Raw genomic sequence first — 21,968 nt, forward strand, 5'->3', positions numbered from 1 at the left:
CCCAGGTGCAGGACTCTGCACTTGTCCTTGTTGAACCTCATCTGGTTCCTCTGTGCCCAGCTCTCAGCCTGCCCAGGTCTCTCTGGATGGCTGCACAGCCTTCAGCTGGATCAGCCAAGCCTCCCAGTTTGGTGTCATCAGCAAACTTGCTGAACAGACTCTGTCTGTCTGTCTGTCCCCTCATCAAAGTTATTGATGAAGATGTCAAACAGATGATGAGGATGAAGTCTGGTTTGGGTTGGATCCTGGCCATCGAGAAGAAACCTTTTCACTGCAGGGGCTCTCAAACACTGGCTCCTCGGGAGGGTGGTTGAAACCCTATCTCTGGAGGTGTTTAAAAGATACAGAGATGTGGTTCTGAGGGACATAGCTTAGCACCAGCCCTGGCAGAGAATGGTTGGACTCAACCATCTTAAAAAGCTTTCCCAAACAAAACCATTCTATGAGAGCTGAGTGAAGGAAGATTTCTTCTCATCCGAGACCAACCTCCTCCTCCTCTTCTCCATCCATTATAGGCTGGGTGTTAGGAGGAAGTTCATCACAGAGTGATTTGCCATTGGAATGGGCTGCCCAGGGAGGTGGTGGAGGCACTGTCTCTGGAGGTGGTGGAGTCACTGTCTCTGGAGGTGGTGAAGCCAAGCCTGGCTGAGGCACTTAGTGCCATGGTCTGGTTGCTTGGCCAGGGCTGGGTGCTAGGTTGGACTGGCTGAGCTTGGAGCTCTCTTCCAACCTGGTTGACTCTATGACCCTAGCCTCAACCACCCATTTCTCCTCTGCCAGGCTGCCTGGCTGCCATCAATACACCAAGACAATGCTCTTGAAGTGGCAACATCAACATTTATTGGACATGGGCCTGGAGACAGTGCATTTGAGAACATCAGCAGCTTCTTGGCAGGTTTGCCCTCGGCCACACGTGGAGACGCCTCGCAACAGAGAGATGGGAAGGCAGACATGCACCGAAAGGTCTCTACCTGATAGAAATATACTTTGTCATCTCTACTTACACAAGTATCTAAACTACAGGTGATGGCCCCACAGGTGAAAATTTACAGGTGGAGTTGGGGGTCCCAAAATGCAGCGAGACCTGCTGGGGGTGTAGTCAGATGGGCGGCGACAGACTCAGCCCCGCTGCTGGGACCGGTGGAGCACAGCAAGGGGACAGGAGGGACAGCAGGGACCAGGGGCTGCTCTGCAAGGAGAATTCCAGTTCAGCTCCCTGGAGCAGAGGCCAGGGGCACGTGGAGCAGCCCAAGATGTGTTCTGAGGCGTGCAAGCAAACCTGGCGCTCATCTTCCCACCTTTGGGGTGGTTTCAACAAGGTTTGGAGGTGGTTTTCTCAGGGGGGGCTCATTCTGGGAGGTGCTTTTTGGCTTTCCCAGGGGGGGCTCATTCTGGGAGGTGCTTTCTGGTTTTCCCATAGGGGTTAATTCTGGGAGGTGTTTTTTGACTTTCCCATGGGGGCTCATTCTGGGAGGTGCTTTTTGTTTTTCCCATAGGGGTTAATTCTGGGAGGTGCTTTTTGTTTTTCCCATAGGGGTTAATTCTGGGAGGTGCTTTTTGTTTTTCCCATAGGGGTTAATTCTGGGAGGTGCTTTTTGTTTTTCCCATAGGGGTTAATTCTGGGAGGTGTTTTTTGGCTTTCCCATGGGGGCTCATTCTGGGAGGTGTTTTTTGGCTTTCCCATGGGGGCTCATTCTGGGAGGTGTTTTTTGACTTTCCCATGGGGGTTAATTCTGGGAGGAGCTTTTTTGCTTTCCCAGGGGGGCTTATTCTGGGAGGTGCTTTTTGTTTATCCCATAGGAGTTAATTCTGGGAGGTGTTTTTTGACTTTCCCAGGGGGGTTAATTCTGGGAGGAGCTTTTTTGCTTTCCCAAGGGGGCTCATTCCAGGAGGAGCTCTCTGGTTTTCTCCCAGGGGCTAATTCTGGGAAGTGCTTTCTGGTTTTCCCATAGGGATTAATTCAGGGAGGTGTTTTTTGGCTTTCCCAGAGGAGTTAATTCTAGGAGGTGCTTTTTGTTTTTCCCATAGGGGTTAACTCTGGGAGATGCTTTCTGTTTTTCCCATGGGGTTAATTCTGGGAGGTGCTTTCTCCTTTTCCCATAGGAGTTAATTCTGGGAGATGCTTTCTGGTTTTCCTAGACTTGGGAAGGTGCTTTCTGTTTTTCCCACGGGGGTTAATTCTGGGAGATGCTTTTTGGCTTTCCCAAGGGGGTTAATTCTGGGAGGTGCTTTTTCCTTTTCCCATAGGAGTTAATTCTGGAAGATGCTTTCTGGTTTTCCTAGACTTGGGAAGCTGCTTTCTGTTTTTCCCAAGGGGGTTAATTCTGGGAGATGCTTTCTGGTTTTCCTAGACTTGGGAAGCTGCTTTCTGTTTTTCCCAAGGGGGTTAATTCTGGGAGGTGCTTTCTGATTTTCCCATAGGGGTTAATTCTGGGAGATGCTTTTCTTTTTTTCCCAGACTTGGGAAGGTGCTTTCTGTTTTTCCCACAGGGGTTAAATCTGGGAGGTGCTTTTTGTTCTTCTCCCAGGAGTGAGTTGTGGGAGATGTTTTCTGCTTTTCCCAGACTTGGGAAGGTGCTTTCTATTTTTCCCATTGCAGTTAAATTGTGCATCCAGGTGTTTTCAGTCTGGACACAATTTGGGGGTTACTCACTTTTCCTGCTGCATTTGGTTAAAGACTTTGTGCTTGCCATTAGAAAAGCCAGGGGAATGAACCCTCCCTCCTTCAGCAGCTTGCTCCCCTTTCCCACTGCCAACCCCAAAATCCAGCCCAAACCCATCTTCCAGCATGAGCAAAAAGAGCTTTGGGAGAGGGGATGAGGGAGGCTGAGGAAAGGCAGTAGCAAGGGAAGAGCCTCAGGCAGGGCTGGCACAGGCAGAGCCACAGGGCAGCGATGGGGGCAGTGCCACCATCCAGCCCAGGGACCGAAATAAACCCTTGTTTGTCCTGTCCTCTTAAGACAGACCATTCCCTAAGCCCGGATTAGAGCACAAACCAGCGGTGATCTCGGGGCAAGCACGAACTGTATCCCTTAGTGAGGGCCAGGAGCAGGGATGGCAACTTGTAATTACAGCCTGAAATAACTGCCTGGAGAGCTGCAGCGAGACAGGGCCCACAAACAGGTCGTGCCAGGGAAACAGGTCGTGGCTGAAGCAAACCCAGAGCCGGCTGCATTTGCCTGCTGTCCCTCTGCGATGTGCAGAGGCAGCTCCCACATCCCCAGCTTTAGACCCTCCTGTGTCTCTTCGGGTGGCAAAGACTGAAGCAGCTTCTCCAGCCAGAGGGGAAGGGGCTGCCCAAGCTCCCAGGCTGCTTGGAGGGTGATGGTGGAGAAGCTGCACAGTGCCTGTAAGACTGTGAAGGGTACCCAAGCTCACCTTAACACACCAACACTCAAGCATTAGGGAGCAAGAGTGAACACCTGAACACCTGTGAACACCTCAGTACCCTCCAAGAAATCTTTCTCTCCCATCCTCATTATTTTCGCAGTGCAGCATGGGTTTGGGAGGACCCAGAACTTTCTACCACACGTGTCTAAAGTAAAATTCTTGAGAGTTTCATCTCCTCCTCCCCCCCAACCCAAATCCAGTTTTAGCCTATTGCACAAGAAGAGACTCGAGCCATGGCCCATCAGATGTAGGGGCTGCAGGGGGAAATAATCCAGGTCAGGATGGACAAGGCTCTGAGTAAACTGCTCTAGTTGAAGGTGTTGTGTGTCCCTGCTCACCGCAGGGGGTTGGACGAGACGACCCTTGAAGGTCTCTTCCATCTCAAAGCATTCTATGACCCTCTAAAGCATCACTTAGCACAGCCATTCCCTGCAGCGCCGGTGGGGGCTTCCCTGCGGTTATGGCTCAGCTGATTTAAAACCGGACCTCGTTAAAACAGACAAAGCTGCTAAAAACAAAGAAAGAAATAAACGAGACTCTCCTTGAGGCAGGAGCCACAAAACGGTGACCCCAAACCCATGAAAACAGCGAGTCAATACTCCCCAGCATGGTGGTTGCTCATGCCTCATGTCACTGCTCCAGGGGTACCATCACTCCATCCCCCCTCAAGCAGCCTGCCTGTAACCCAGGTGGGATGCACAGCTCCTGTGGGGTTTGTCCTCCACCAAAAATGAGGTTTCCCAAAGAAATCCTGATTTTCCAGTGACCTGACACCAGCCAGCCTGCCATGTGTCCCCACACAGGGATGGAATGATCCATCCCATCCAGAACCCTCCTTCCAGGGCACTGTGAAGCAGCCAGAGGAACTGGCCATGTGATGAGAGGGCTACGGGATGATGAAGGCCCACAGGCTAAGAGCTGGATGTGGGGCTCTCAAGCACCAGCTTGAGCAGGCTTTGGTTTGTGGCTGCCTCAGGCTCCAGCACACTCCAGACCTCCTCCTACGTTTTACACCCTCCAGCTTCAGCCCTGCCCGGTGCCAAGGGCTCTCAACACGGCCAACAGACAGTGCAGGGAGAGGTTCTCCCAGGGAAGAGGCTTGCTTTATGCTGGGAAGATGTACATGGCCCAAAGTGTTCTGCCCAGAGCCAGAGCATCTCCTCTCCCCAGAAGAGGAAAGCAGAGTGGGAGGTCCCAGCAAATACCCACCTCCCGCACCACCAACCGCTGCAAAAGCTGCCTGCAGAGGCAGAAGGTCCCGACAGAAAGTACAGGAGACAGGTTTGTGGTGTCAGTGAATCTTGGGGTGGCCTCTGTGTCCGTGTCCCCCTGAGGATGTGTCCCCCGCAGGGTCAGCAGTCTCTCCCCGGGGGCTCCTTTGGTGCGAGCTGTGCGGTGCTGGCTCTGTCCTCCCGGCACAGCCACCCTCAGTACACACACAGGTCTGGGAACTTCATCTCATACACCGGGATGGAGTGGTTTTGGGGTTGGCCATAAGCAGCTGTGATGGTACCAGAGGGGCTTGGAGGTGGTCTGAAACACAAGAGGTGGAAGGAGATGGGTTACGGAGAGGTTTGGTGATGGAGCAGCTTGGAGGAGTGAGCCCAGAGGAGGCCACATAAACAATGATGCTCGGAGGGCAGGCTGGGGGGGGAGTTGTTCAGCCTGGAGAAGAGAAGGCTCCTGGGAAAGCTTCCTGTGGCTTCTCAATACTTTCAAGGGGTTGATAAAAAAGCAAGCCTGGGGCAGACTTCTGAGCAGGGCCTGTCGTGGCAGGACAAGGGGTGATGGTTTTAAACTGGAAGAGGGGGGATTCAGACTAGACAGCAGCAAGAAACTGTTTACACTGAGGGTGGTGAGCCCCTGGCCCAGCTTGCCCAGGGAGGTGGCAGATGGCCACCCAGGAAACATCCCAGGTGATGCTGGACTGGGCTCTGAGCAATCTGCCCTAGTTGAAGGTGTCTCTACTGACTACAAAGGGTTGTCTTAGATGACTCTTAGAGGTCCCTTCCCACTCAGACCATTCCCCGAGCCTGTGAAGTGAAGCCTGGTGCAGAAAAGTTGCTCCTGCACCATCACAGGTCTCCCCAGGGCCATCACAATAGAGAACTGGGGCAAGCAAACCAGAGCCTGCTCCCAGCAACCTTTGTGTCCACTCTTGGACATTGCAAAGACCCCAACTCCAGGCTGGCCCCCACCCCTGTCTCCTGTGGGGAACACACACTGGCTCCACTGCCCCCGGCCTTGCTGTCAGGCACCCCAGACTCCAGCAGCAGGCTTTTGGGTGGCTCAAGAGGCACAGGGTGCTTGGCTGTGCCCTCAACTCACCGGATGGTGATCTCGAAGATCTGGTTGAGCTTGCTCTGCAGCAGCGTCGCCTGCAACAGACACAGAGGCTCTGTCACTGTGGCCGCACCCAGCACAGACGCCCCCCGCGGCCGCCGCAGCAGGGAGAGGGCAGCCTGGCAAGATGCAGAGTGACACTGCCACACTGTCAGGTTGCCACTGGAGCAGAGGAGCTGTGGGCATTCAGAGTGACACAGCCTGGACTCACCCGGGCCCCACAGTGGGCAGCGATCTCCTCAAAAGGAGCTTTCTGGAACTTCTCCACCACTTGTCGCCTCCGCTCCCGCTCCTGCTCCTCCACAGCCACGCTGTCTACTGGAGCAGAGAGGAGATCACAGCATCACACAGCCACACCATGGCAGGGGCTGCAAGGCACTTCTGGAGGTACCTAGCCCAGCCCCTCTGCTAAAGCAGGGTCACCCAAAGCAGGTTGCCCAGGATTGCCTCCAGGAGGATTTGGACTCTCTGCAGGGAAGGAGACTCCACAACATCTCTGGGCAGCCTCTTCTGGGGCTCCCTCCAGCAACCACATAGGAAAGAAGTTTCTTCTCACCTTCAGATGGAACCTCCTGGGTTCCAATTCACTGTGTCTCCCCTTGTCCTGTCCCTGAGCACCACTGAAAACAGTCTCTCCCATCCTCTTGACACCTGGGTTCCAATTCACTGTGTCTCCCCTTGTCCTGTCCCTGAGCACCACTGAAAACAGCCTCTCCCATCCTCTTGACACCTGGGTTCCAATTCACTGTGTCTCCCCTTGTCCTGTCCCTGAGCACCACTGAAAACAGCCTCTCCCATCCTCTTGACACCTGGGTTCCAATTCACTGTGTCTCCCCTTGTCCTGTCCCTGAGCACCACTGAAAACAGCCTCTCCCATCCTCTTGACACCTGGGTTCCAATTCACTGTGTCTCCCCTTGTCCTGTCCCTGAGCACCACTGAAAACAGCCTCTCCCATCCTCTTGACACCTGGGTTCCAATTCACTGTGTCTCCCCTTGTCCTGTCCCTGAGCACCACTGAAAACAGTCTCTCCCATCCTCTTGACACCTGAGTTCCAATTCACTGTGTCTCTCCTTGTCCTGTCCCTGAGCACCACTGAAAACAGTCTCTCCCATCCTCTTGACACCTGGGTTCCAATTTGCTGTGTCTCCCCTTGTCCTGTCCCTGAGCACCACTGAAAACAGCCTCTCCCATCCTCTTGACACCTGGGTTCCAATTCACTGTGTCTCCCCTTGTCCTGTCCCTGAGCACCACTGAAAACAGCCTCTCCCATCCTCTTGACACCTGGGTTCCAATTCACTGTGTCTCCCCTTGTCCTGTCCCTGAGCACCACTGAAAACAGTCTCCCCCATCCTCTTGACACCCACCCTTTAGACATTCATCAAGATGGGAAAGATGCTCTCTTGTCCAGGATAAATAGACACAGGTCTCTCAGCCTTGCCTTATCAGAGAGATGCTCCACTTCCCCCAGCCTCACCTGGATTCCCTCCAGTAGTTCCCTGTCTCTCTTGAATTGGGAACTTGGACACTGCACTCCATAGAATCACAGAATCAACCAGGTTGGAAGAGACCTCCAAGATCACCCAGTCCAACCTAGCACCCAGCCCTATCCAGTCAACCAGACCATGGCACTAAGTGCCTCATCCAGGCTTTTCTTGAAGACCTCAAGATGTGGCCTCAGCTGACTCTCAGCTGCTCCCCACCCTCACGGACCACCACCTCCCCAGCTTCCCAGCATGGAGTTGGGCATCAATAGAAGGCCAAGGAGCACATCTCCAGCATCTGGCTCTGGGACCAGTCCCATCAGAATGTGAAATGCTGCCATGGCCAAGGGGACTGCTGCATCCATGGTGTGCACACACAGCATTGGGTGACAGCATCACCACACCAGCCTTCACCTCTCTCTGCAATGGCCACCTCCTTCTCTTACCGATTGCCTTCTTCAGTGTCTCGTATGTGATCTCCTCTGCTGGTGCTCTCTAAAGGAAGGAGAAAGGCAGATGAGGCTCAGCACACAGCACAGGACATTGGTCTTGGATGACAACAACCCAGAACCAGCATTCCAGGATGCATTCCTGCACCAAAACCTGCCCCTTAAAGATCAGGCATGGAGTTTGTGTGGCAAGGTTTTGGTAGCTAGGCAGGTTTACAGGGCCAGCTCCTGTGACAAGGTGTTAGAAGCTTCCTTCCATGTCTGACACAGCTTCTAGACAAGGCTAAGCCCATGAGTGATGGTGGTGGCACCTCTGTGATAATCATAGAATCATAAAATCATAGAATCAATCAGGTTGGAAGAGACCTCCAAGCTCAGCCACTCCAACCTAGCACCCAGCCCTGCCCAAGCAACCAGACCATGGCACTAAGTGTCTCAGCCAGGCTTGGCTTCAACACCCCCAGGCACAGCAACTCCACCACCTCCCTGGGCAGCCCATTCCAATGCCAACCACTCTCTCTGACAACAACTTCCTAACAACATCCAGCCTAGACCTCCCCTGGCACAACTTGACACTCTGTCCCCTTCTTCTCTTGCTGCTTGCCTGGCAGAAGAGCCCAACCCCACCTGGCTACAGCCTCCCTTCAGGGAGCTGTAGCCAGCAATGAGCTCTGCCCTGAGCCTCCTGTTCTCCAGGCTGCACACCCCCAGCTCCCTCAGCCTCTCCTCACAGGGCTGTGCTCCAGGCCCCTCACCACCTTCCTTGCCCTTCTCTGGACACCTTCCAGCACCTCAACATCTCTCTTGACTTGAGGAGCCCAGAACTGGACACAGCACTCAAGGTATTGCCTGAGCAGTGCTGAGTCCAGGGGCAGAATAACCTCCCTTGTCCTGCTGCCCACACTGCTCCTGATGCAGGCCAGGATGCCATTGAGTAATTGAGTAAGGGAGAAAAAGAAACTTTCTGAGCAACATCAGCTGGAGAGAGGAGTAAGAATATGTGAGAGAAATGACCTCTCTCCCCCTGGCCAGCTGAGGACAGTGCTAGAGGGGGTTTGGTAGGCACCCACTGTCCAGTCAGGGTCAACCAATCACAGCCCCATTGCAGGCTGGGCCATGAGGGACCCATCAGGGGAAGCTGGGGTCTATTTGACCCTGTCTGCTGCAAGACACGGTGGGTCTGAGTTCTGGGCCCCTGTGCTTGCAGCCAGAGGAGCCAAATGAAGACTGAAGGACAGGGTGCAGAAGGGGTGAGGCAGCCTCTCTGGCTCTGCTACCTGCTCTCTCTCAGGGCTGTTCCTTGACTCCACCTCCACCTGCAGAGAAATGGTCTCACCGATGCTCTTCCTCTTGGACAGGCGATCTTCATCTGAGGAGGAAGAGGAAGGGCTGAAGAGCTCACTGAAGCTACCCTGGGGGCAGTGGGGTGAGTGCAGGCAGCTGCCAGCCTCACATCCCACTCCCACAGTAGTCCACCTAAGCCCAAATTTCATCCAAACCAGCAGAAGTGAGGACTGAGCCAAGCCTTTCACAGCCACCTAGTCACACACATGGCAACCCCAGGAAGTTTCCAACTGACCACTTTGTGCCTCAGTTTCCCCAGGGCTACACCTCCAACAGGGAGCAGGAAAACAACCAGCCCATGGTGAACTGCACAAGAACTGCACACCCTCACAACTGTGCAGAGCAAGGGGCGAGTTTCCTTCCCTCCCAGTTTCCCAGGAGGCCCATACCTGTCAGCTGGGGGATGTAGGGTGTGCTGAGGCGATCTGAGTTGTAGCCACTGCCACCCAGCACCTCACTGATCTTGCTCTGCCAAAAGAAGACCTCTGGGCCCAGGCGGTCAAGGCTCTTGCTCAACCTATGGAGACAGAGAAAAACCAATGCAGAGGGCAGCATCAGTCCTCCTAAGAGAACCATGCCAGAGTGGTTTCCAGTGCCTTTGGGTCAGAAACGATGTTCTCATGGCTTTGGATGCATCAGTGTTAGTGTACTCAGGTGGCCATGAAGGCAAACAGCTTCCTAGCTTGGATCACCTCTTGCAGCACAGGAGGTTCCACCTCAACACAAGGGGGAACTTCTTTACTGTAAGGGTCCCAGAGCACTGGCACAGGCTGCCCAGAGAGGCTGTGGAGTGGAGTCTCCTTCTCTGGAGATTTTCAAGGCCTGTCTGGATGTGTTCCTCTGTGCTAGATTGTGTGGTCCTGCTGTGGCAGGGAGGTTGGACTCGATGATCTCCTTGGGTCCCTTCCAGCCCCTAATATCCTGTGATCAGCAAGAGTGTGGCCAGCAGGACCAGGGCAGGGATCATCATCCCATGTACTCAGCACTGATGAGGCGGCACCTTGACTCCTGGGTTCAGTTTTGGGTCCCACATTCCAAGAAGGATATTGAGGTGCTGAAGGGCATCCAAAGAAGGGCACCAAAGCTGATCAAGGGTCTAGAGCACAAGTCTTGTGAGGAGAAGCTGAGGGAACTGGGATTGATTATTCTGCAGAAGAAGAGGTTCAAGGGAGACCTTATTACTCTCTACAACTCCTTGAAAGCAGGTTAGTGTGAGATGAGGGTCAGTTTCCTCTTCCAGTGAACAGAACAATAGGAATCTGCCTCAGTTTGCACCAGGGGAGGTTCAGGTTGGATATGAGGAACAATTTCTTGCCCAGAAGGCCTGGAACAGGCTGCCCATAGCAGTGGTGGAACAGTTTACAAGCCGTGTGGATGCACGGCTGAGGACCACGGATTAGTGCAGGGTTAACAGTTGAAGCTGATCTTAAAGGTCTCTTTCAACCAAAGCAACTCTGTGATTCTATGCCCTCATGAGTGCCAGTCCCTCAGGAAGAGGCAGTGGGGAAGAAGGGATTTCCAAGCTCTTACGTGGGTTTCTCCACAAACACATCTTCAGGGAGCAGGTAGGGAGCTTCCTTCTGTCGCATCTGGATGACCTGCGGAAGACAAGCAAGAAGTCAAGCTCAAGCCCCATGGATGACCAGGAGGGCTGATGTCTGAGCTGCTACGGACAGTGGCTTCAGCCCTGTCCACAGCCACTCCCTCCCACCTCATGGATGTGCTGGCAGAAGGTGGGCACGGTGGTGAGCTGGCTGATGAGGTTCAGGTAAGCTGCACCCAGGGCAAAGAGCGCGCAGCGGTTGTACGCAGTCAGGTTGTCCTCATTGATCTGGGCAATCTCCTGCAAGAGAGATACAGCTCCATCAGACAAGAGGGACAAGGCCCCAACATGATCCCCATCCAACTTGTGGCATCATCTGCCTTCCAAACATCCTAGCTTTTGGAGCCTGGCTTGGCAGTACTTCATACAAGGCGCCCGGGGTCTCTGCCTAGTGTGTTGGTTTGATCCTACTGCAGTGGGAGAAGCCAAGAGCAGGATGTGCATCCTCCTTCCTCCAAAGAGGACCAGCTTCAAAACATAGAATCATAGAATCAAGCAGGTTGGATGAGACCTCCAAGATCATCCAGTCCAACCTAGCACCCAGCCCTAGACAGTCAACTAGACCATGGCACTAAGTGCCTCAGCCAGGCTTTTGTTGAACACCTCCAGGGACGGTGCCTCCACCACCTCCCTGGGCAGCCCATTCCAATGCCAATCACTCTCTCTGACAACAACTTCCTAACAACATCCAGCTTAGACCTTCCCTGGCACTACTTGAGACTGTGTCCCCTTCTTCTCTTGCTGCTTGCCTGGCAGAAGAGACCAACCCCACCTGGCTACAATGTCCCTTCAGGGAGTTGTAGACAGCAATGAGGTCACCCCTGAGCCTCCTCTTCTACAGGCTGCACACCCCCAGCTCCCTCAGCCTCTCCTCACAGGGCTCTGCTCCAGGCCCCTCACCAGCTTCCTTGCCCTTCTCTGGACACCTTCCAGCACCTCAATATCTCTCTTGAATTGAGGGGCCCAGAACTGGACACAGCACTCAAGGTGTGGCCTGAGCAGTGCTGAGTCCAGGGGTAGAATAACCTCCCTTGTCCTACTGGCCACACTGCTCCTGAGCCAGGCCAGGATGCCACTGGCTCTCTTGGCCACCTGGGCACACTGCTGGCTCAATCTTCAGCTACTATCTGTCAGTACCCCCAGGTCCCTCTCCTCTTGGCTGCTTTCCAGCCACTCAGTCCCCAGTCTGTAGCGTTGCTTGGGGTTGTTGTGGCAGAACCCTGCACTTGGCCTTGTTAAATGTCATCCCGTTGGCCTCTGACCACCTATCCAGCCTCTTCCAAAGGCTCCTTCCTATCTAAAGAATATTTTTTTTTACCCTGAGGGGGTTGAGACACTGGCCCAGGTTGCCCAGAGAAGTGGTAGATGCCTTATCCCCAGCACCATTCCAAGTCAGGTTAGGTAAGCCTCTGAGCAATGTGATCTAGCTGAAGATGTCCCTGCCCACCGCAGGAGGTTTGGACTAGATGATCTTTAAAGGTCCCTTCCACTTCAAAAAGATTCTGAGCTTCTGTGATTCTCTGTTCACAACCCAGCCCACCCACTTCATGCTGTTGAGCTCCAGCACCCCACCCAGCTCCCCCACTGCCTACCTGCACTGCCAACACCAGGCGGATGAGGTCCACCACCACCTCCTCGTTAGCCAGCTCGATGCTGATGAGCATCAGCAGGCTGAAGAGAGCCTCGTAGTGAGCCTGCACGTTGCTCTCCTCCTTGCATATCAGGTAGATGTGTCTGTAGAGCTGCTGACCATGCTGTTGGGACACAGAAAGATGTTTGTCACCTCCTGAGCATCTGCCATCAACACAGAGAAGGAAAAGCAGCAGGGCCCAGCAAAAGTGCCTCCATCCACATGGGAGAGAGCAGAACTCTACCAATCCCCAAGCAAATGAAGAAAGCCCCATGGAGAAGGAGCTGTGACTATCAGCACAAATAAATAACAACTTTGAAAGCCATTTGATAGAGAGCTGCTGGGGTACCAGCACATCCTGAGCTTCTCATTCCTTGTGGCAAATAGCAGGGGAAGGGATGTCCAGCGAGGTGGCAGATGTCCCATGCCTGGAAACATCCCAGGCCAGGTTGGACTGGACTCTGAGCAACCTCCTCTAGTTGAAGATGGCCCTGCTGACTGCAGGAGGGTTGGACTAGATGACCTTTATAGGTCCCTTCCCACTTAAACCTGTGATGTAGGAGTCTAAAAGACCCATACATGAAGCAGTGATGCAGACTGAATCCCACTGGCTTTCCCAGGGGACATCTCTAGGTGCTGCAAGACTCAGTGTGGCTTGGGGACACAGTGGCACAATCTATACAAATGGTCTGCACAAGCACAGCCTGACCCAGACCCTGACTCTACCTTCTTCATGAAGACAGTATCTTGGCGTGAGCATTTGTCCACTTTCAGCTTCAGGACCGAGATGTCACTGATGGTGCTGCAAAGAAAGGCCAGGGAAAAGGCAACCTCAGACATGGGAGGGAGGAAGTGTGAGTCTCACATGCCTGCAGAGCTCCACATCAGGAAGGAGCCACCTGGGAGAAAGCTAAAGGTGGCCTTTAAAACCCACCTGAGCAATTCAGACACTTGAGAGCAACGAGCCAAATCACTACAGGATCTCAAGGCAGTGTGCTCATCAACACCAAGAAAAGGTGACAAAGAAATGGCCAAGCAAGACTGCAGCAAACCCCCATGGAGGTGCTCCCACCTGGGACTACAGTCACCTTCTTCCAAGGCAACAGAGCATGGACAGAGTGAGTGCCCAGCAAGCAGTCAGTGAAGCCACCCGAGGAGATCACTGCTCCAGTGCATCCCCCTGGGACCACTGCCTAACCACAGCTGCATTCAGCAGCATGATCCTTTCTGGGGTATACTGAAAGGGCTGTGGCTAGTAAGTCAAGAGAGGTTCTCCTGCCCCTCTACTCTGCCCTGGTGAGGCCACATCTGGAGTACTGTGTCCAGTTCTGGGCCCCTCAGTTCAAGAAGGACATAGAACTGCTTGAGAGAGTTCAGTGCAGAGCCACAAAGATGATGAAGAGAATGGAACATCTCTGCTACGAGGAGAGGCTGAGAGAGCTGGGACTCTTTAGCCTGGAGAAGAGGAGAGTGAGAGGTGACCTCATCAATGGTTCTAAAGATATAAAGGCTGAGTGGCAGGAGGCTGGAGCCAGGCTCTGCTGGGTGATGCCCAGTGACAGGACAAGGGGTACTGGGTGGAAGCTGAGGCATAGGAAGTTTCATGTAAACATGAGGAGGAATTTTTTCCCTGTGAGGGTGACATAACACTGGAACAGGCTGCCCAGGGAGGTTGTGGAGTCTTCCTCTCTGGAGATAATCAAGACCTGCCTGGATGTGTTCCTGTGCACTCTGCTATAGGTAATCCTGCTCTGGCAGTGGGGGGTTGGACTGGATGAGCTTTTGAGGTCCCTTTCAGCCTCTGACATTCTGTGATCCAAAGAGACTTCCCACCCATGTGGCTCTTCACAGACCACTGCTCTGCAGCACTGAACCACCCCAGAACTGATACCAAGTTTAACAATTATCCTTCCAGTGCTTCAAGCCCAGCAGATCTCCCCCAGCCCCAGGCCTCCTCTCAGTGTCTGCAGGTCCCAGCCCTTTTGAGGGGACACACCTGATGGTGGAGAACTTCTGTCGGTTCCCGTGGCGATCGATGAAGCTGATGAGGATCTCCAGGACAAAGAGGCGGATCTCAGCATCCTCCATCAGGGCTGCAGAGAGCAGCCTGTCCAGGAAGGCACTGGGAAGTGCTGTCAGCATATTACTGCACTGGAAGCCCACAGAGACCTTGAAGCAGCAAAGAAAACAAGAGGCAGCATGACAGTGTCACCGGGAAAGAAGAGATGCAAACAAAGAAGACCAAGCCCAGCTTCAGTGCTTCCTAAATCACTCCAGGAGAGAGGATCCCCAAGCTCAGCTCTGCCAGGCCATCAGCTGGGGACCTTACAGGTCTTATGGGGGTTGGATGTTCCTGTGGGGATGGTGCCACATTCATACCTGGAGGAGGGACTTCAGGAGCATTATCTGTGTCAGCCGATTACGGTTCTCCCTGCCATGGAGAGAGGAAACACATGGTAAAATCCAAGTGGAAACAAGACAACCTTCCTTCCACATCCAAAGGATGGAAAAGCCTTGGAAAAGGCAGGATCAGTTTCTCCAGAGTAATCACAGCCATGGTGTAAAGGTCTCCAGCAAATGAGCTCCAGACTTAATAGCCAGCAAAAAGGCCACTAAAGGAATGGTTAACAAGGGAATGGTGAAGGAATGATGATGATCCAAGTGCATACCCTGCCACAGGCACTGGAGACAAGGCAGCATTTGCACCTCCAAAGCAGGGGCAAGCTGAGCTCAGGATGAGGAACCAACCTCTGGAGGTCCCTGCCCCACAGAGACTCTCAAGGGACACCAGGCACTGTTTCTGAACAGGCTTCTCATTTTGTAACTGAAGGAACAAAGCTCAAGCCCATCTGTTCATGGAGGCACTTCTGCTCCTTGTTCCCATCTTCTTGCAAAGCCACCACGAACTAAACCTCCTTTTCACCAATGTGGTGGGGTTTCATGCAAAAAAAGAGGGAATCTGGAGTTCTACACTGTCTGAACCCAGTCTTTCCTAGCTCTGGGAGCACCCAAGGGATTACCAGGCTGTCCCATGACATACTGCTTGTGCTGCCGACCTCTGCCCAGAAGAGAAGGCTCTGGGGAGACCTTATTGCTGGAGAAAGCTCATCAATTGATAAAGCAGCAGTAACAAACAGTCTGGGCACAGCCAGTCTAGCACTGAGAAGACATGGACCTCTTGGAGTGGGTACAGAGGCCACAAAAAAGCTTGGATGAGGCACTTAGTGCCATGGTCTGGTTGCTTGGGCAGGGCTGGGTGCTAGGTTAGACTGGCTGAGCTTGGAGGTCTCTTCCAACCTGCTTGATTCTATGATTCTCTGATCAGGAGGCTGGAAGCCCTCTGCCATGAAGAGAGGTTGGAGTTGGTCATCTGGCAGAAGAGAAGGCTCCAGGGAGAACTTTTTGTGGCTTTTCAATACTTAAAGGTGGCCAAGGTGAAAGGTGGGAGCAGACTTTAGCAGGGCCTGTTGTAGCAGGACAAGGGGTGAAGGATTTAAACTACAAGAAAGAGATTTAGATGAGATGTAAGGAAGAAATGTTTTACAGTGAGGTTGGTGAGACACAGGTTGCTCACAGAGGCAGTAGATGCCCTATGCTTGGAACCATTCCAGGTCAGGTTGGACATGGATCTGAGCTACCTAATCCAGTTGTAGATATCCTTGCTGCCTGCAGGACTGGTTGGATCCCTGGAGGTATTCAAGCAAAGCCTGGCTGAGGCACTTAGTGCCATGGTGTAATTGACTGGCCAGGGCTGGGTGCTAGGTTGGACTGGATGAGCTTGGAGGTCTCTTCCAACCTGCTTGATTCTATGATTCTATGACTAGAAGACCTTCATAGGCCCCTTCCCTCCCAAACCACTGTGTGATGCTGTGATTCCATGAGAGCATAACCACCCTGGAGCTAGCAGCCCAACCACGCTCCCGCAGTGAGGAAAGCTGCCCTGGCTGAATGGCACCCAGCACACCTCCCACCACGTGAACCACAACTGAGGGCAGGCATCAGGAATCACCCCAGTGTGAGCAGGGAGCAGAGCATTTCCCATCAGCCAGCAAAGCCTCTTCTCCCACTACAGACAAGTGGGAAGAGCCTGACCATACAGCCAAGATAAATATAGCACCAAGCTCTGTTTGCTCCTTACCTACACGTTTCAGAGCTGATACCCTCAAATAGCTCTCATGGTCTGTTCCCACACTTCTTAAGCAATTATCTTGTTTGGGTGTTTTCCCTTCCTTCTCTTCCTCCACTGCTGGGTATAAATATCACCTCCTGCTCAGTGTTAATAAAAGCTCAGAGGCAGCTCAGAGCGGGGAGGCAGCAATGTGCAAGCCAGCCTCGTGAAGTAACACAGGAGCTGACTGGATGGGGCTGGGGGATAGGTTGGACTGGATGATCTTGGAGGTCTCTTCCAACCTGCTTGATTCTATGATTCTCTGATTCTCTAAAAACCATAAGGAGGTTTTGGGGGGGGGAGAGGGAGGGGAGGGGTTAAAGCTTTGGCCTTGGTCTTGCTGGGATGCTCCAAGTGGAGGAGGGTTGGAGGGGAGGGAAGGGGGGACTGGGGTTGGGTCTGCACTGTGGCCTCCTCCTCATCTTGCTGTGAGTTGTTGAGGGAGAGGGAGAGAGGAGAGGAGGAGAAGAGGAGAGGGCTTGAAGGGGGTCAGGGCATGGAGGTTGAGATGGGCTTGGGCTTGGCTTTGGACTTGCTGGGATGCTCCAAGGAGAGGAGAGGAGACCACCTCACTGCCCTCTGACACCTGAAATATGGATGCTTGACAGGACAAGAGGAAATGGCTTCAGGTTGCACCAGGGGAGGTTTGGGTGGGACACAAGGAACAATTTCTTCCCCAGAAGGGCTGTCAAGGCCTGGAACAGGCTGCCCAGGGCATGGATAGAGTCAATATCCCCAGAGGGATTGAAAAGCTGTGGAGATGTGTTGCTGAGGGACATGGTTTAGTGGTGACCTGGCAGTGCTGGGTTAATGGTTGGATTTAATGATCTTAAAGGTCTGTTCTAACCAAAACAATTCTACCTTTCTACATCACAGCCCTGGATATTGTTTTTAGTTCCTGGCTAATCCTTGGTTGACACCCCAGGACCCAGCTCCTGGCAGCTGAATCTCTCAGCAGGTACCTGCAGCACCACTGCCTGTAAACATTTGTTCCCCCTTGCTGCTCTGGTGTTCCAAGGATCCTTGTCATCATGTTTGCAGCAGACAGCAAAATACTTTCACCATGGCTCACACACTGCTCAGCTTCCCTCCCTCTTTAGAGAAACCTCTCCATGCTCAGCCTTTCTGACAGTGTGCCCATGTCCCACTCTGTCCCCAGAGATCACCTCAAATGGATGGCTTAAGGACCTCCCCCACACTTTCAGCACTGGCTTCCAAGCCACACACACGTGGGATAGCAGCAGGGAGGGCAGGGTCGGGGGAGGATGATGAGTGAGGAAGGCATCAGTTCTCACCCAGCTTTGCCATCCTCGATGGAATGCTGTGAGGAGGGCAGCGGCACCTTGTTCATGATGAACACCATCACCTCAGACTGCTGGTAGGTGGGCAGTGTGCTGGCAAAGGAGCCTGTGGGGACAAGAGTGAGCTGGCTGTGTGCAAGGCACAACCCAGTGCGATGGGGTCTGGCAGCAGGCCCCTCATAGCAAGGCCAGAAAAAGGACAAGGCCTGCCAGGAGGCAGTATCCACAGGCAGCTTTGTCTTTGGGGTGATCTAAGACATGTCAAAATTCCACCCAGGTCAGAAACCCCAGGCCCAGGCAGGGTGAGGCTGAGATGCCAACACCTGCTTCTGCCCTTTCCTTGGCATCACCATCCCCAGCAGCTGCAGCATTCCCTTTCCACACTCTCCTTCCTTTCCTCAGAGTCCCCTACCCAGGGACAAATCCGTGGGTGTTGGTCAACAGCCAGTGAAAATAAATGAGCCAGTGTGTGGCCAAGGGGCCAAGGAGGTCAACAGCATCCTGGCTTGGATTAGCAATAGTGTGGCCAGCAGGACGAGCCCAGGGATTGTCTCCATGGACTCAGCACTGGTGAGGCCATGTTTTGACACTAGGTTTGGTTTGGGGCCACTCACTCCAAGCACCACATTTTGGGGCTGGAGGGCATCCAAAGAAGGACAATGAAACTAGTGAAGGGTCTTGAGCACAAGTCTTGTGGGGAGTGGCTGAGAGATTTGGGGTTGTTCAGCCCAGAGAAAAGGAGGCTGAAGGGAGACACAGTCTCAAGTTGTGCTGGGGTAGGTCTAGGCTGGATGTTAGGAGGAAGTTGTTGGCAGAGAGAGTGATTGGCATTGGAATGGGCTGCCCAGGGAGGTGGTGGAGTTGCCATGCCTGGAAGTGTTCAAGAAAAGCCTGGCTGAGGCACTTAATGCCATGGTCTAGATGACTGGATAGAGCTGGGGGATAGGTTGGACTGGATGATCTTGGAAGTCTCTTCCAACCTGGTTGATTCTTTGATTCTGTGATTCTCACTCTCTACAAATCCCTGAAAGGAGGCTGGAGCAAGGCCTCTTCTCCCAAGGAGAAAGTGATATAACAAGAGGAAATGGCTTCAGGTTGTGCCAGGGAAGGTTTAGCTTGGACATGAGGCACAATTTCTTTCCCAAAAGGGTTGTCAAGCCCTGGTACAGGCTGCCCAAGGAAGTGGTGGAGTTCCCATCCCTGGAGGGGTCTACAAGCCATGTAGCTGTGGTGCTGAGGGACATAGTTTGGTGATAACCTGGCAGTGCTGGGTCAACATCTGGGACTCGATGGTCTTAAAGGTCTCTTTCAACCAAGACAATCCCACAATTCTATGACTCCAAACAGGACTCTCCCTGTACCGGGCAGCCCTGCTGGGGATGCCTGGGGTTGCAATGCCACCTGCTGATAGCCTGTGGCAGCAGGCAGAGATCACTTCCCTTCCATCACCACGGCTGAGGGGGACTTCACAGTATCACCAGGGTTGGAAGAGACCTCACAGATCATCAAGTCCAACCCTTTACCACAGAGCTCAAGGCCAGACCGTGGCACCAAGTGCCACGTCCAATCCTGCCTTGAACAGCTCCTAACTCCACCACCTCCCTGGGCAGCCCATTCCAGTGTCCAATGACTCTCTCAGGGAAGAACTTTCTCCTCACCTCCAGCCTAAATCTCCCCTGGCACAGCCTGAGGCTGTGTCCTCTCGTTCTGGTGCTGGCCACCTGAGAGAAGAGAGCAACCTCCTCCTGGCCACAACCACCCTTCAGGTAGTTGTAGACAGCAATAAGGTCACCCCTGAGCCTCCTCTTCTCCAGGCTAACCAATCCCAGCTCCCTCAGCCTCTCCTCATAGGGCTGTGCTCAAGGCCTCTCCCCAGCCTCGTTGCCCTTCTCTGGACATGCTCAAGCATCTCAATGTCCCTCCTAAACTGGGGGGCCCAGAACTGAACACAGTACTCAAGGTGAGGTCTAACCAGTGCAGAGTACAGGGGCAGAATGACCTCCCTGCTCCTGCTGGCCACACCATTCCTGATGCAGGCCAGGATGCCACTGGCTCTCTTGGCCACCTGGGCACACTTCGTCTCACCCCCGAAAACTCTGCAGACAAAGCCACCCAGCAGCACGGGCCCGTGCCCACTCCAGGCACTGCAGGGCATCTTACCTATGGTTTTAATGACAGCCTCCTGGAACATCCTCTCCTCATGCTCCTTGATGATCTTGGTGCTGACGCCGGCAGCGCAGTCATAGCTGCCCGTCAGAGCGTAGTCGATGCTGAGCCGCAGCTGCCTCAGAAGGGTGTTGAACACCTCCAGTACCGTGGGGCCTGTAGTGGCAAGAGGTGAGAGATGGTGGAGCACGGTGAGAGGAGAGTCACAGTTTTCCATATGGAGAGAGGAGCTGTATTTTCCCAAAGGAGTGTCAGTCATGTGTTGAAGCACTCCATAAAGAGACTGAAAAACAGTTTTGCTGGACAACAGAAGAGCAATGTCCTTCCAGGAGCATCATGGGGGCCTGAAGAGGAGCCAGCAGCATGATCAGGTGGCCAAGAAGGCAAACTGCAACTTGGCTTGGGTCAGTAACAGTGTGGCCAGCAGGACCAGGGTAGTGAACATCCTCCTCAGTATCACAGTATCACCAAGGTTGGAAGAGACCTCACAGATCATCAAGTCCAACCCTTTACCACAGAGCTCAAGGCTAGACCATGGCACCAAGTGCCACGTCCAATCCTGCCTTGAACAGCACAGGTGAGGCCACACCTTGAAGACTGAGTTCACTTTTGGGCTCCCCACTTCAAGAAGGATCAAAAACTACTCTATGAAATGGTACAGAACAGATCCCCTGCGCCCTGCATGCTCCAGACTGGATCCCCCATCACCAGCTCAGGTGCCAGAGGCCAGTCCAAACCTCCACCACAAAGGATGAAGAGATGGATGGAGAGGATCAATTCATCCACTTACCAACAGATCCAGAGGCTGCAATCACGGCTGCCTCTGAGAGGACCTCCACAATGCCTGCTCGCACTGTGGCCGCGCTCTTGCTGTTGGCATCCAGGTGCCCTAGGAGCTGCTGGATCACGAGGTGGGAGTGCTGTGGCTAGAAAGAGTGCATGAACACCACAGAATCACAGAATCATGGAATTGCTTAGGCTGGAAAAGACCTTTAGGACTATCAAGTCCAACCATGACCCAGCACAGCAGAGACCACCACTAAACCATGTCCCACAGCACTGTGGGTGCTGCATGCACAAGGTAACAGCCCATTTCTATCCACTAAACCATGTCCCACAGCACTGTGGGTGCTGCATGCACAAGGTAACAGCCCATTTCTACCCACTAAACCATGTCCCACAGCACTGTGGGTGCTGCATGCACAAGCTAACAGCCCATTTCTACCCACTAAACCATGTCCCACAGCACTGTGGGTGCTGCATGCACAAGGTAACAGCCCATTTCTATCCACTAAACCATGTCCCACAGCACTGTGGGTGCTGCATGCACAAGGTAACAGCTCATTTCTACCCACTAAACCATAGAATCATGGAAGAGACCTCCAAGCTCAGCCACTCCAACCTAGCACCCAGCTCTGCCCAAGCAACCAGACCATGGCACTAAGTGCCTCAGCCAGGCTTGGCTTCAACACCTCCAGGCACAGAGACTCCACCACCTCCCTGGGCAGCCCATTCCAATGCCAATCACTCTCTCTGACAACAACTTCCTCCTAACATCCAGCCTAGACCTCCCCTGGCACAACTTGACACTCTGTCCCCTTCTTCTCTTGCTGCTTGCCTGGCAGAAGAGACCAACCCCACCTGGCTACAGCCTCCCTTCAGGGAGCTGCAGACAGCAATGAGCTCTGCCCTGAGCCTCCTCTTCTGCAGGCTGCACACCCCCAGCTCCCTCAGCCTCTCCTCACAGGGCTGTGCTCCAGGCCTCTGTACAAACTTAAGGAAATGGTGACAACTAATCCTGGGGATTTCAGGGAGAATTTGATTGTTGCCAGGGTGTCCCAAAGCCCTCAATATTTCAGAAGGGTCCTGCTGAGCTACTGTGACCCTTACACCTCCAATACAGATCAACAGGATTCTGAAAACTCTAGTAAAGGGCTTGAGGCAGATTACAGGAGTGCAAAGAGGAATGCAGAGCAGGGGACAGCAGTTTGCTTTTCACTCTAAGAGTCTTCCAAACAGAGCTGAGTCCAAAACCAAAGCAAACTCTTCACGGGGTAGCAGGTCTGGGATGGCTTAGCAGAGTGGGAAACT

The 21,968-nt window shown here is 53.4% G+C and overlaps 1 protein-coding gene across 3 annotated transcripts in view; it reads right to left on the reverse strand.

The window, feature by feature from the left end:
- Positions 1 to 817: 817 nt before the first annotated feature.
- EFR3B (EFR3 homolog B) overlaps positions 818 to 21,968 on the reverse strand; it is a 71,416-nt gene continuing 50,265 nt past the window's right edge. For 2 of the 3 annotated variants that reach the window (XM_064146607.1, XM_064146605.1), the window contains exons 9-23: positions 20,668 to 20,803; positions 19,872 to 20,033; positions 17,706 to 17,817; positions 14,622 to 14,673; positions 14,239 to 14,411; positions 12,969 to 13,044; positions 12,205 to 12,366; positions 10,721 to 10,852; positions 10,540 to 10,607; positions 9,399 to 9,526; positions 8,943 to 9,034; positions 7,663 to 7,711; positions 5,945 to 6,051; positions 5,719 to 5,768; positions 818 to 4,923 (exon numbers count right to left, since the gene is read on the reverse strand). In XM_064146607.1, coding sequence (XP_064002677.1) covers positions 4,818 to 4,923; positions 5,719 to 5,768; positions 5,945 to 6,051; positions 7,663 to 7,711; positions 8,943 to 9,034; positions 9,399 to 9,526; positions 10,540 to 10,607; positions 10,721 to 10,852; positions 12,205 to 12,366; positions 12,969 to 13,044; positions 14,239 to 14,411; positions 14,622 to 14,673; positions 17,706 to 17,817; positions 19,872 to 20,033; positions 20,668 to 20,803 — 1,605 coding nt within the window. In that variant the 3' untranslated portion in view covers positions 818 to 4,817. The remainder of the gene's footprint in view (positions 4,924 to 5,718; positions 5,769 to 5,944; positions 6,052 to 7,662; positions 7,712 to 8,942; positions 9,035 to 9,398; positions 9,527 to 10,539; positions 10,608 to 10,720; positions 10,853 to 12,204; positions 12,367 to 12,968; positions 13,045 to 14,238; positions 14,412 to 14,621; positions 14,674 to 17,705; positions 17,818 to 19,871; positions 20,034 to 20,667; positions 20,804 to 21,968) is intronic. The other variant, XM_064146606.1, reaches the window with a different exon arrangement.

This window comes from Pogoniulus pusillus, chromosome 7 (assembly GCF_015220805.1).
Source record: "Pogoniulus pusillus isolate bPogPus1 chromosome 7, bPogPus1.pri, whole genome shotgun sequence".
Taxonomy (NCBI): domain Eukaryota; kingdom Metazoa; phylum Chordata; class Aves; order Piciformes; family Lybiidae; genus Pogoniulus; species Pogoniulus pusillus.